Source organism: Enhydra lutris, unplaced genomic scaffold, assembly GCF_002288905.1.
Source record: "Enhydra lutris kenyoni isolate GAN:26980312 unplaced genomic scaffold, ASM228890v2 scaffoldscaffold14, whole genome shotgun sequence".
NCBI lineage: Eukaryota > Metazoa > Chordata > Mammalia > Carnivora > Mustelidae > Enhydra > Enhydra lutris.
In genome coordinates this window covers 22,676,431-22,691,796 of record NW_019154098.1, presented here as the reverse complement: position 1 = coordinate 22,691,796, position 15,366 = coordinate 22,676,431, and the positions used below count along the sequence as shown (strand labels likewise).

Genomic DNA, 15,366 nt, shown 5'->3' with positions numbered 1-15,366 from the left:
AACTATCTAAAAACCGTGCATTATGTAATGATCAAATAGCAGTCATTCTACCTTATGGTGATGACCTTACATTTTACAAGACACTTTACCGGCGAATAGACTGGGATACCTGGTACTAAACAATAATTTTTTAAAACTTTGTTCCAAAATAAAATCAGGTACATAATTTATAGTGCCTAATACTTATCTCCTTGACTTGGATAGGAGATGTTAAATTTTACAATATGTTCTATATAGGAAGAGAATGAGTCTGCAGCTCATACTCTTAGGGCCATATAAAATATACATATGTTTATATGTATATATTTCTCTCTATATATTTCTATATGCATTTGCATGTTAAATTACATACATATTTACATATATATTTAAAATACATTACTATATTTTAGTTTCTTGTTAATAGCTATATATATATAAACACATGACTATCATCACTGGCCATTAAAAAATTATTCAGATTTTAAGTTCTCATAGGAAGGCACAAAATTGGGTGGCTGGGTTATGGACATTGGGGAAGGTATGTGATATGGTGAGTGCTGTGAAGTGGGTAAGCCTGATGATTCACAGACGTGTACCCCTGGGGCAAATAATACATTATATGTTACTACAAATAATTATAAACACTTTTTAAATTATTTTTTAAATGCACAAATTAAGTAAAATATTTTTAAAAATCTGACCTTGATGAGATTTTATTTTTTTCCTACCCCTTTCTGCAGCTTTTTGCATTTGAAACCAGTACATTTATTTAGCTCCCACCAAAGCTCAGCTTTAAGCCTAGCTTAGTGCCTGACACTCAGTAGACCCTCGATAAATACTTCCTCTCCTCATTGCCAAATACTTTCATCTAGGAAGTGATGCTTTCCAGTTTTCATGTGAATCAGAGTAGCACTGGGTAGATGGAAGAGAAAGCCGAGGTGAATTTTGTTGTCTGTCCTCGTATAAAAATTTAAAATTCTATGATGCGTGTATTTTCCAAATTAGTCCAAAATAGTACATTTTACAGCATTAATATTTCAAGTCTCTGAGACCCAGCATATTACATGCCATTGCCAACTCTCCATTATGCTGCATAGGTTTTCAAGGGCTAACCTCATGTGTGCCAAGAACACCCTTCTCTCTTTCAGGCTAAGCGTGATTCTGCACCAAAGACATCCCAGTGACAATCACAAGGACGTGCAACCTAATGCCAGTGTCAGGGCAGCTTTTGTGCATGCCCTTGGAGATCTCTTCCAGAGCATCAGTGTGTTAATCAGTGCACTTATTATCTACTTTAAGGTGAGAATGTTTGCATTTACTCAGTCATCCTAAGTTTATAAATTAGGTAGTAGAGAAGCCGACCTGTCAAAATTAACTTAAATGAGGGTGGACAACCTATGTTTGCCTTTACCAACTGCTCTGCAGGGTTTACACAAGCGAACAAATATTCAAAGCCTGAAAACTTAGCCTTTCCAAATTCCTAAGTGCTGTGCCTTCAACTGTAGGGCTACAGTATTTCCAGAAAGTAGTTCCTTTTGTCATGAACAGCAATGGGACCATGGATACCTTAGGATTCTTGGGTTGTATTCAACAGAAAAGATGTCTGGCTTACTTAAGCAAAGATATATTTATTGGATGAAATTTACTAGATGTACTCTTGGACAGAAATCAAGGTAGAAATAAGGGCAACTTTGGGTATCTTAGATTTTAGAAACTTATCCACGTTCTGTCCCAGGCACCAATGCAGACATGAATGTGACTCAACCAAACTTTTTCCTCTATTTCTTGTCATTCTGCTGGAGATTCACATTTCTGGGGAAAAGAGTCCAACAGACTAAGGTTGGGTCTTCTACCTGATGCTTGGCTGGGGAGGGAGAGCACCCGACCGAGCGACTGCCCCACCAACATCACCCACAATGGGGAAAGATAATTCTCCTCCCCAAAGGAGGAATTAATAATAATTATTAATTAATAAGAAGTTGGATGGATCCTGCATGCCTTTGACCCTAAACAAACATTTGCTACAGATCTGTTATATCAAGAACTAATAGAAGTGGGTTGGGGTGGAGGTAGGGGGTAATGAAGAAGGGCATTTAGCTCTGTCATCTGTATCTTGATCATCCAGTTAGCAAGGACCAATCATTTTTACTAAAAAATGGAAACACATAAATCAAAATTACAAAGACATTATCATTGAAAGCTTTACATTTAAGGCGAAAGTGATCAAACCTGTACTGGTTAGTGGAGTTGAGAGTTTCTCAGAGGTACTGAGGCATGGACTTTTCTATGGAACAGAACTTCATCAAGGGCAGAAGAGCAAGTCAGTGAGCCTGAGGCTAAGGGTGCCAGTGGTGAGACAGGGCAAGAATGAGGCCTCACCTCATACTCTTAGGACTTAATCAAAGATGCCTGCTGCAAATATATGTCATCCTGAATAGGGAAAGAAAGGAACAAACCCCAGTCTGCCAAGACCAAGCTCCAGCTGAACCTCGGTCCTATGCAACCTCTGGGCAGGACATACTCTTTCTTCCCAACATGAGGAAGGCTGGAAAACCATTGAATATTGTATAAACTTGTGCGTATTGGGGCACCTGGGTGGCTCAGTGGGTTAAAACCTCTGCCTTCAGCTCAGGTCATGATCTCAGGGTCCTGGGATCGAGCCCCACATCAGGCTCTCTGCTCAGCAGGGAGCCTGCTTCCCCCCCTCTCTCTGCCTGTCTCTCTGCTTACTTGTGATCTCTCTCTCTGTCAAATAAATAAATAAAATCTTTAAAAAAAAGTGCATATTTTCATCACATACTCTGGGCTTCTATTTATTTGAGAAAAGTCAAATCAGGCCTTTGGAGAGAACACTCAAGGATACTTTCCCTGTACGTCTTAAATTTACTTTTGACATTTCTTCAGTCACGGATAGTTTGAAGCTTAAAGAAAGATTGAGTCTCCAGGAAGTCTTGGCTCTGAGTTGAGGGTCAAGTGTCAGGGAGGTGAAAGGATGATAGTGTGAAAAAGAAACAGGGACGTTTACTTATTCTATTAATCAGACTTTTTGCGTGGAAGGCCCAAATTCAGTTAACTGAAGTCCCTTTATTTTCTAGCCAGACTATAAAATGGCTGACCCAATCTGCACATTTGTCTTTTCCATACTGGTTCTGGCCAGCACCGTCACTGTGTTAAAGGACTTTTCCATCTTACTCATGGAAGGTAGGAGTGATTTTATTATTATTTCCAGGGTCAATGTTTTCTCTTCCTTATAATCACAGAAGGGAATGGCATCAAGACATGTTCACCATTAATTCGCATTCTAAGGAAAAATAAAAATTTATAAGGAATTTTGTGAAGACAAATATTATGATTTTTATTCATATGGGAACAAGTAAAAAGAACTGGCTTCTCTTTCCTCCAGGAACTATTAAATGATATGGCACAGTATAAAAACAAGTTGTGCAAATGCTAAGGACAGATATTGAGGGAGATATTGCAAAAATATAAGGTCCTCACTAAATATATGGAAAATACCTAAGAAAAGTGGAATGATTTCTCTTACATGCAGCATTATAACTACTATAAAGGGCTTGCCTCAAACCCTGGTTAGACCAGGTCAGCAATGTTCCCATTTCAGTGCATCAGAATCACTTGGGGTCTGCTGGGTCCACCTCCATATTCCTAACCAGTAGGTCTGGAGAAGGGCCCAAGAATCTGAATTTCTAACAAGGTGCTGATGCTGCTGGTCCAGGGAGCACACCTTGAGAACCACTGGAATAGTCTTTTCATGGCACTTAAAGGGTTACTACGTGAGGACACTAGAAAATTTAATCAGAATTAGACGTTTGCATTACATCAAGCATTTGGATGATATAACAGATATAACAGATCTGTTATATCAAGACCTTGGCTTGAACTTTTTTTTTTTTGTCCAGCACATTTTGACATAAGGCCAACACAGCCTCAGAGCACAGGTGCCTTGACCAAAGCCCTCACTTCCTTAGCATTCACCACCAAGTACACATTTAAGGGTTTTGTCCTGTTGGCCCCTATAACTTTTAGAGTACTTGTACTTAGTGAAGTTTTCTAAAAATATAGAAAAGTACAAAATTAAGGAAGTTTCCCCACTTCTCCACCTTTGAAACCTCAATCCCATTCTTCAAGGGTAACACCTACTAGTAAGTTGGCATGAACCTGTCCAAAAATATTTTGCATTTACATATATATGTACCTGAAATATATATGTACTTATATACTGTGCATCTTTTTTTATACAAACAGAATTATGCATTGATACAATATTTTGTTCTGCACCTTGCTTTCTTCGATTGGAGGTCTTTCCACATGAGCACATACAGAAATACACCCTATTCCTTTCCATGGTACAAATATTCCACTGTCTGCATGTACCTGCGTATTGCTGGATATTAGAAATATCAGTGTAATCATAATTCTATACATATATATTTTTTAGTGCTTGTAGATCTGTAGCATAACTCCTAGAATTGGTATTGCTATTTCAAAAGTTATGTGCATTTTACAATTTGATAGATATTGCCATTTCTGCCAAAGATACCGTATCAATTTCTCTCCCACCAACAGCATTTGAGAATGCCCATTTCCTCACATCCTCACCACCGAGTATTACCAAAATGTTGATTCTTGTCTAATCTGATAGGTGAAATATTATAGGTTATTGATTCCATATGCTTTTCCTTCATTACAAGAGATATTGAGTGATTTTTCATATATTTATTAATCTGGGTAATTATTTCTTAAACACTGATTTGGGTATTTTCCTGGGTGCATTGATATGTCTGCAGGTTCCCCCTCAGGAAAAAAAAAAATTCTAGTATATGATGGAGCACTGAAGCCAGTGGGAACATACCCTCTTGCTTGTCAACATTATTTTATAGAGTAAAATAATTAACAGTAGATTTGTTTTCTCCACAAAAGTAAAGAGACAATCAAGGCAAGAGGGAAGCGGGTAGTGGGATTGTGATTCCATCTCAAGGGTCCGAGACAATGACAACAGGTCTTCAGAGGGTCACATGACACTCCTCAGAGATGACACATTAGGCTTAATAGTCAACTCTGGGTTGTAAGACTTAGTCTCTAACATTCGTGTAACATTTCATACTCAGAGCATGAACATGAGAATCTGATGTCCCCCTTCTCTATCTGGCCTTAGCAATGGTTCTTAACCTCTCTGACTCTCAATTCCCTCTCTTCCAATTAAATAGGAATTGTGACACTGATAATTAAGCTATTAAAGTCCTTATAACTATTAAGTAAGCTAATCATTATGAATACAGTACTTAGCCTAAACCTTGACATATGGTAGTTTCTCAATAAAGGTGCGTTATTATCATTACACTACAACAATGTCGACCATGACTCCATACACATTCTATGGCTAATCTAAGAAATCTTTTAATTTGTTTCTAGTGCCCTGAGCTTTGTGCAGCTCACAGAGTAAAAGAACATGCTCTTTGCTACCTCCATTAAATAATATGAAGTGGGATTAAACTAAACTCAAACTGTATTAGCCCCAAGAACGAAATCCCCATGAGCAAGGTTTTTAAATACTGGAAAAGGAGGGTTAAGGATTCCTTATTCCTTTAAGTAAGCTGTTCTCGAGTATCTGTTTATTTCAATCCTTTGGGAAGCTTTTTAAAATACTTATGCCCAGGCCCCATATGCAGAGATTCTGATTTAACTGACTCAGGTCGGGGCTGGCTTTGATGTTTTTTTAACACGCAGCCAAGCTTGAGAACTCCTGCAAGGTAGAGCTGCGCAGTGGTTTGTAAATGTTAATGCAGTGGTTCTCAGATTTGGCTGCATGTTAGGTACCAGATGGGCTGTAACAACAGTGATGCTTCATCTTATCCCCAGAGGATCTGACTTAATCGGTCTTGGGTGTACTCTGGTAATCAGGATTCCTAAAATCTCCTCTGATGATACTAATGTGCCTTCAAGGTGGAGAGCCACTTTGAAAGCGTGTCGATTTCAGACCCTCATCCATAGATATTTTCTTCGGGATGACTGGAATGGAGCTAAGGCATATTTATTTTTAAGAAACACAGCAGGTGTTTGTGTTGTGTATATATGATTGAAGTAGAAGCTAAAAGGTGGTCTTCCTTAGAAATCTCTTCTACAGCATCCTCTTTGGGTCATCGTTAGGTGGCAGGGATTTAATTATTGCATCAACTGGCTTTATCAGTATTATGCTGGTTGAGCTGATCCCCCCCCCCCCCAAAAAAAAACTTACATTAAACTGATGTGTTTTATAATTCTAACTCACCATTGGCCTGGCTTCTCTCTAGCCAAAGCAAGGACACTTACACTTTCATATCCTCTCATCTTCCAAATGACAATCCTTGCAATATCGGAAAAAAGTGATCCTTCTGCCCTGAGATTTCACTTAGGCCGGAGGAATCCCAGTTCCTACGGCCTGAAACAATAGCTGATTGGCTGACAGGGTCCCTACCTTCCTCTCTGCCTCCACCTCATTCCTTTCGAAGCAAGGATAATGTCAAATTCTTCTATTATAAGATCCGGACATTAAACCCTGACTAATGCACCTAAATCAATAACAATTCTATAATCTGAATAATAAGATGCCATTCCAATGTTAGTATCAACTATCAACACAATTCGGTAAGTGACCCATTGGATAACCACTATTTATAGAGCATTGCAAGTGTACAAAGAACAGACATTTTCCTATTTGCTCCTCAAAGAACTCAAGTGTACCTACTGCTCTTACCAGCCCTATTTTAATCACAGATGTGCTGAGGATCCAAGAAGTTTCAAGATTTCAGTAAATTCATGGTAGTTGTGGTCAGAATGCTAACCTGAAATTCTTTGATACCAAGTTCCATGTTTCTTCATTTTGCCTTCCAGAGTGTATGCAAAGATCATTATTAGAAAAAGCTCAGTTGGTTTAATAACACACCCTAAAAACAGAGAATGATTACTATGGTTGGGTATTGCATAGTAAAGTCTGCAAACGTTCTTTGATGTCAAACTCTTTGAGTCACATGAATCCGAATTGTAAGCATCTGAGTCAGAAACCAGAGAAAGGGGAGCACGTTGACATTCTGGAGCAGATTTTGCAGCCCTATCTAGCCATGTGGATGAGCTGTACTTCATTAAATAACGAGCAGCCCCCCTCCCTTTCCTCCTGTCAGGGGTGCCCAAGAACCTGACTTACGATGGGGTGAAGGAGCTCATCTGGGCGGTGGATGGAGTGGAGTCGGTGCACGGCTTGCACATCTGGTCTCTAGCCATGAACCATGTGATCCTCTCAGCTCATGTTGTTGCAGGTCAGTGCATTCTGTAAATACCCCACAAAGTTCAGTCCTTGTCCCGTAAGCTCAATAGTTCCCCTCCTTTTTGTAGAGCTGCCCTCAGTGTCCTTTGCCTACCAGAACAACGGTAGTGTTTCCTTTTACCAAAGGCCTTTGAAAACACCCCTTGTCAATGTTACCGTAGCAACAATACTGAAGGCACCCCCTGAGGGTAGCCGGTATAATAAATGATTTAAATGCCTCCCAGACTTCAAGGTCATAGACTCTGAAAACTAGACCTCGCCTGTTTGACTTGGTGTCCAATCAGTTAAATAAAGGGCCGAATTCAACAATAAATCTTCATTGAATATCTCCTGTTCTAAGATGCTCTGCCTATCACTGAAGATGAAAAGGGGACGGAGCCTAGGTCCCCTACTTAAGGTTCTAACAAGCTAAGAGACGTGCTAGCAGGGTTTAATGGCGGTTCCCCTCACTGGATGGTTAGAAATTCTGTGATCATGAGAGATAATTCTTAGGACGTTGGGTTTATTTTAAAAACTATTTTCTCAGGTAGAAGGTGATTTGTTTGTTCTTGTCCTTGGGCTGGGGACATAGGCAGTGGGGGAGGGGTGGTGAGGGCCTCCCTCACTGCTTCAGGAGACAGCTTAGGCGAAATGGTATGTCAGGCAGCTAACACATAACTCAAGAAGTCAGAGGAAGGCCCCGGCAATGACAGCAACAAGCATTTGAGGACTCTGCTTTCTTAGACAACCTCATCTCTGCTGAGAGGCTCAGATCTGGCTACCAGTAATTTATAGCATCCACGACACCAATATTTCACTGCAGATGGAAGAGTCTAGTAAACAATCAGTTTACTACGGAGGGAACCTGACAGCCTCTTGATACATTTTGGGACAAGAGGAAAGATGACAGTGAGGTTGCTGCTCTAAGAAGAATCTAGGGGAGCTCTAAATGCTCCCATAATATAATGTTGATGAGATACAAGGGCTACAACCCCAGAGATCTCTGGGGACTGGTGGAAAGGGCTATATGAGAAATAAACAGGTTTGTGTTACCTTTCTTCAAGCCTTATCTTCCCTTCTACGCTCAGCTGCTAAACGTGCCAGACCCCAGAGAGAACTGTGGGAGAGTTCCCACAGTGATGGGTAGTTTGCTGCACTTGAACTTACTTCCCTGTCTTGTCTGTGCGAATGGAGCTGATTGTCAGAGCCAATACGGCTTCTTCTGAGTGCTCTGCTTATGTCCCTCCCCATCGGGTCCAAGACAAAGTACTTGAAGGGGGGAAATGGAGCAGTCACCCAGGTGTGCAATCAGTGCCCATCTCCCCGTGGTTCTTTCTCAACAGCAGCCAGCCGTGACAGCCAGGCCATTCGGAGAGAGATTGTTCAAGTCCTCAGCAACAGCTTTATGGTGCACTCACTCACCATTCAGGTGGAATCTCCAGCCGACCAGGACCCCAACTGCTTTTTCTGTGAAGACCCCCAGGACTAGCTCAGTCACAATGTCAACTGTTCGGGTTCGACGGGCCACTATGTGCTGCTCTGCAGTTTCCAACACAGAAGAAAGAAAGAACCAAAGGAAGAGGTTTGAGAAATTCATGATACAGTCCAGTGCACATTTTATCCTTCTTCATTGAGCTCCGCCCACCGTAAATGAAACTCTAGTGAGATGATCAACTCATCGATCGTTGTGTTCAGTTACAGCAATGTGTGTATAGCCTGTCCCTGACTGGGGCTGAAATAACGGCTGTTTGTAACCAGAGGCGATAAAAAGTTCGCCTCCCTTCAATAACGCATCCTGAGGATGGGTGGGTAAAACTGAAGTTGGGAAAGTCTTACTGGGAGTTGGCCCCTAGGAATTCTCCCGAAACGTGCGAAGCAAAAGAAGAAGAGCCAAGTTCAGGGGGACTCTGGAGGTCTCAGACCGCACTATAAATTGACTCTCTCACGCGGTATAATATGATTGGGAGCAGTACCTTTGTGCTTCCTACTCACATCACTATTCCCTAAATGGGGGTAGAAAGGTCCTCTTTCCCTTTTGCTTACAAATTATGTTTTAATATGTCTGAAACTAGGGGCACCTGGGTGGCTCAGTGGGTTAAAGCCTCTGCCTTCGGCTAAGGTCATGATCTCAGGGTCCTGGGATCGAGCCCTGCGTCAGGCTCTCTGCTCCGCAGGGAGCCTGCTTCCTCCTCTCTCTCTGCCTGCCTCTCTGCCTACTTGTGATCTCTGTCAAATAAATAAATAAAATATTTTAAAAAATATGTCTGAAACTATTGAATGACATTTTACTTGTCTGTATAAAAGCTCCGGACAGATGAAAAATTATGAAATTGTTGCTTTTTGAGTGTCTTCCTGTAGTGTGACCTATTAAGAAAACAAGGGGGCACAGAACATCAGAGTTCTTATCCCAGGTCATCTGGAAAATAATTTAGTCAAAGAATTAAGAACTCCCAGGTCTTCAATAATATTGTTGGAGTCCCAACTACTGTCCAGATATTATACTAGGCTATTTAGATGTGTCACCTCATTTTATTTGAATGCCAACATTGGAAAGTTAGAATTAATACCATCACTGTATAGCTAAGGACATAGGCTTACAGAGGTTAAGTACCTCAACCAATGTCATTTATTTGCTCATTCATGCAAAAATAATTTGTCAATGTGGGCTATGGACTGAGCATTGGTGAATTATGTCAATATGGCCTTTGTGTTCGTGGAGCTCCTTCCCTTTTGTTGGGGAGACAGGCATTCCACCAGTAACCACCAGGAATGTCCTACGAATAGTGGCAACTGACGAGAGAAGAGAGCCTGATTTAGAGTGGGGCAAGTCAGTGGAGAGCCTCTGTGAAGAAACAGCATCCAAGCTGAGACTTGAATAGGTAAGTAGGTGATAGCCAAGTGAATTATAGGAGGAAGTACATTCTGGAAGAAGCAGGAGCATGAGAGGGCAGCAAGGAGAAAGAACTTGGTGCACGGGAGGAAATGAGAAGGCCCTTGTGGCTAGAGGGTAAGGCATAAGGGTAAGGGGTGCGTTAAAAATCATGAGGACACGGAGGAGGAGAGAGGAGCAAGTGCGGTTGGCGAGGCAAGATCCTCTCATTCAGAGTCATTGATTGTATCATTCCATGCTTCCAGCACTGACTGTAACTCACCACCTGGACACAGTAAGGTAAAATAAAAGATGTGCAGGCCTATGTCCTGGAAATCCTGAGTCAGTGGGTCTGCTTTGGAACCTAAACTTTTGTATTTTTTTTTTTAACAAATCCAAAGACAGTCTAAAGATTAGTTTGAGTCTAAAAGAACTTCAACAGGGGTGCCTGGGTGGCTCAGTTGTTAAGCATCTGCTTTTGGCTTGGGTCATGATCCCAGGGTCCTGGGATCGAGCCCTGCCATCGGGCTCCCTGCTCTGCGGGAAGCCTGCTTCTCCCTCTGCCACCCCCCTTGCTTGTGTTCCCTCTCTCACTGTTTCTCTCTGTCAAATAAATAAATAAAATCTTAAAAACAAATAAAAGAGCTTCAACCAAAGGAGGTCACTGAGTGGGGGATTTAGACACATACCCAGATACCTACAGGAGTATCTTGAATTGCAAACATGACATTGGAGTATAAAGGGGCATTGCTGTGTGGGCATGGCCACTGAGGCTTCATGTCATTCAAGTGACAGTCACTTTGGACTCTGCCTTATCTCTGGAATTTCCCTAGACAGATAAAGAAAAGGGCATTCTAGACAAAGAATGGTCTAAATGTTAACTGGAGTCTAAAAGAACTTTAACAGGGCCACCTGGGTGGCTCAGTTGTTAAGCATCTGCCTTCAGCTTGGGTCATGATCCTAGTGTCTTGGTATATGGAAGGTATACTCATGTTACCTGTTAATTTCTTTACATTTTATTTATTTAATTGACAGAGAGAGAGATAGTGAGAGAGGGAACACAAGCAGGGGGAGTGGGAGAGGGAGAAGCAGGCTTCCCACTGAGCAGGGAGCCCGATGCGGGGCTCAATCCCAGGACCCTGGGATCATGACCTGAGCCAAAGGCAGACACTTAATGACTGAGCCACCCAGGCACCCTTACCTGTTAATTTTTTTTTTAAGATTTATTTATTTATTAGAGAGAGAGAGAGAGAGAGAGAGCGCACACAGTGGGAGGGGCAGAGGGAGAGGAAGAGAGAAACTCAAGCACTCTACATTGAGCGTGGAGCCTGACGCAGGGCTTGATCTCAGGGCCCTGAGATCACGACCTGAAGAGAAACCAAGAGTTGGACGCTTAACCAACTGCACCATGCAGGTGCCCCTGCCTGTTTATTTTTATTTCTATGTGGCAAAGGAAACTTTCAAACTCTGATTTTTAAACCTATATAATTTTTACATTACCATTATTAATATTGTAGAGAACAAAAGTTATGCCTTTGATGATTTTTTTTAAAGATTTTATTTATTTATTTGAGAGAGAGACAGTGAGAGAGAGCATGAGCGAGGAGAAGGTCAGAGGGAGAAGCAGACTCCCCATGGAGCTGGGAGCCCGATGTGGGACTCGATCCCGGGACCCCGGGATCATGACCTGAGCCGAAGGCAGTCGTCCAACCAACTGAGCCACCCAGGCGTCCCCTTTTGATGATTTTTATGTCATCGTCAGCATCTAGCAGGGCGCTGGAGACCTAGCAGGCATTAAATAATTATCGAGGCAATGACTGTGGGGCTTCGTGTGAGCCTTGTCGTTATTTTTCATTTACATCTGTATTTTTCTGAAATTTTGAGGGCCAAAAAAACGTTGACTTTGACGGAGCAGGTCACATCTGTGCCATCTCTGCAAATCAATCAGCTCTGCTGAAGTAGCTACTTAGCATTCTGCTGACGATCCACCCTGCTCGGCGGAGACAAATAGACTTGTCCCCCACCTCAGTAAGCACGTTTAGGCAACCAGAATTAGAGCCACTCAGGTTTCTAATGGGTCCTGCCTCATCTGGCTCTCAAAATGGAAGGGATAGTTCATGCCAAATCATCTCTCCTGTCTCAAAGGCCATTGAATGGTTTTGCTTTTCCATATTCTGCGTAGGCCAGAGCCCTTAAGACCTGGCAAACACACAAGTTCTCGTGTAATTGTTTGCTCTTCTTTCTTTTTGAGATCACATTTATCTTTTATGTCAGGAACACACCAAACACACCGAATGCCAGGGAATCATAAAGTAGGGGGATTGCCCCAAAGGAATTGCCCCATGGCCCCTAACAACTCCTGCTACTTCCCTGAAATTCAGCCTCTTTCGTCAGCTAGATTGAAAACGCTAGATGGTAGATGTTTGGGGGGTAAAGTATAAGGCAATCTGCAATGGGAATTTTAAGGATTTGAAGATGAAAGAGCAGATGACACCAAGAGACTTTAGGCATCATGCATCAAGTTTGAAAGTCAGCTTCTCCCTGTGCCTCTTCCCTGGAGTCCAGGATTGTGAACGCCAGGCCATTGACATTCCTGGAGTAGTGTAGTAGAGTTCTTTACTTTATGGCTTTGCATTCTCTCTGGCTATCAAAACAACTTTCACATCATTCAAAGAAACACACTTTATTCTTCAGAGTATGGAAATCAGGCCAACTTCATTGCCACCCTCCATCCTTAATATGCTTCTCTGTCATCCAGCACCCAGTCAAGATTTATCTAGGACTCTATGGTGATGTTAGGGCCCATAAAAGAAATTGATGCGTTCCATATGTTTGGTTACAGATGGGAAATGGGAATGTTGAAGGACATGAAGGAGAGAATGTTTGCACTTTGAACATCACGTTTGTAGTTAGATTGCCTGAGTTTAAATCTTAGCTCTTGCCTTTATTAGCTCTGTGACCTCGAGCGAGTTACTTTAATGCCCTGTCCCTCTGTTTCCTGATCAGTAAAAGCTCCCTATTCAGATGTGTGAGAATTCAATACATTAGGACATTTAAAGATGTCAGGCTTGTGCATAGCATGTGGTTGGCACTCAGTAAATCTTCACTTTTATTGATTATTATATACGAAGTGAGTGCGTATTTATGTGTGCACCAACACAGACATTTATTTCATCCCCACTTTTAAAAGGTTTTGAGTCTTCAGCACAACTCCCACAGGAGAGTGGCAGAATTACTGGTGAGAAGTGAACAGCTCTTTTTCTCACGGAGCAATTGAGGCTTGCTGAGATAAAGACGTCTACTGAGGTCATCGCTTAGTGGGCGAGGCATGGATTCATTAAAACAGTGAAGTCCCATTCTGATGCACTCTGAACACTTCTACTTTTTAAAGCAAATGCTGAGTTAGTCACTTCAAGTACATTTATTAACAAAGTATAGCTGTCCAGTTCAAGAAGACAGAGTCACAGATCTCCCGGACCCTTTCCCCTGCTCCTGCGAGGTTCCCTTCCTTGGTTTCTTTCTCCTAGCCACAGTTTGTCCTGACCAGATGTGGTTCCTTCTTCTGGCTTCTACATTGTCATTGGCATGGAGGCACCATTTTCTTATCTGTTAAATTTTGCAGGGCCAACAAAGACCTTTAGCACTCAAATGTCCATAAAAAAACAAAAAACAAACAAACAAAAAACAAACAAACAAACAAAAAAAACCCACCTGGCATATACATCTGATAGATTCTTAGAGAAGGTGGGTCTCCAGCTCCAGCCCCACCCACTGAACTACGGGCCAGAGAAGCCTGCACAAAGACTCATTTTCTGCATTTAGCTTTGAAGTACCTTCAGGAAATGATTTTCGGAGCTCATCTCCCTGCATTCCCTGTTTTGGATCACAGGGCAATCTGTTTAAATGACTAATTACAGAAATCATTACAGGCACTAAGCAAATGTCTTTGAATACCCACCTCCCAAGTTTTACAAGTCCTGCTTGATGTGACAGTGATGAAACCATTTAATAGTCCAGTGCAGGCGGATATTTAAAAGAAAAAAAAAAAGGTGACCATATGTGGCTCAGTTTCCTAACTTTCAGATTTCACACTTAACGTTTGTCATTCTGTTACTGGACACCTGTTTAAATTCTATTTTAAAATATTAATGTATTTTGTTTAGAATGAAACCAGGAAAAAGAGAGAGTTTGGGTTAAGTCATCATCTTTTATCACTAATATCATGCCAGAAAATATTTCTCATAACACCAATCAGGACTCTAATGAGAATATCCTCCTCCATTCTCAATCTTTTATTGAAAAAAAGAACCCGAGGGAGCAGATTGGGCTAAAGGAGATGGAAGATAATCTAAGAATCAAGGGCACTTCTGAAATCATCTTGGTCATTGCTATGAAACCCCAGTGAGGAAAGGATGGGGGTCAGAGGAAGTTGTACCCCTTGACAGTCATAAAAAACAAACACATTTGTGCTTCATCACCCATAAAGGTCAGGAAGTGAAGAGAGATGTCATGCTGAATTGCACCCTTTTCAGGTGTGTCAATCAAGCCCTAGGAGACAACGTTTCAGCATAATTGCCCTATAATTTCTTCCTTCAAAGGGATACCCATTTGCTAAAAACATAATTATCCTATTTGAAGTCATTGAAGCCATGTGGTTGTTGTACACAGTCCAATGGGCCCTTCAAGTGTTATTTCCCTAGATTGTAGAATTTAGGAGGTTTTGGGGTATTACGGAAGAAGAAAGGGCAGCAGTTGCACTGAAGATATTATAAACCACGGTGAGTTAACCTGTACAAAAGAATCAGGATCAGATATGACTCTGGGGTCTTGTTTGAAGTTGAACTGCATTCTTCACATAGCAATCTGTAGGCACTTACTAAGCTAATACCCTGTTTCTTTTCCATCCCGTCTCTTATTTTTTCAGAGATGAAGAATGAGTTTTTTTTTTTAATTTTATTTTTTATAAACATATAATATATTTTTATCCCCAGGGGTACAGGTCTGTGAATCGCCAGGTTTACACACTTCACAGCACTCACCATAGCACATACCCTCCCCAATGTCCATAAGCCCACTCCCCCTTTCCCAACCCCCTCCCCGCATCAACCCTCAGTTTGTTTTGTGAGATTAAGAGTCACTTATGGTTTGTCTCCCTCCCAATCCCATCTTGTTTCAGATAAAAGAATGGGTTTTATCTGGCATATACATGCAAATGATG

At 41.5% G+C, this 15,366-nt stretch overlaps 1 protein-coding gene across 1 annotated transcript in view; it reads left to right on the top strand.

Moving 5' to 3' along the window:
* The window catches only part of LOC111146717 (solute carrier family 30 member 8), a 31,953-nt gene extending 23,185 nt beyond the window's left edge, over nt 1-8,768 (top strand). The window contains 4 exon segments of the mRNA XM_022502387.1: nt 1,131-1,281; nt 3,078-3,183; nt 7,158-7,292; nt 8,623-8,768. Of these exon segments, the coding sequence (XP_022358095.1) occupies nt 1,131-1,281; nt 3,078-3,183; nt 7,158-7,292; nt 8,623-8,768 (538 nt within the window).
* Nucleotides 8,769-15,366: the final 6,598 nt, after the last annotated feature.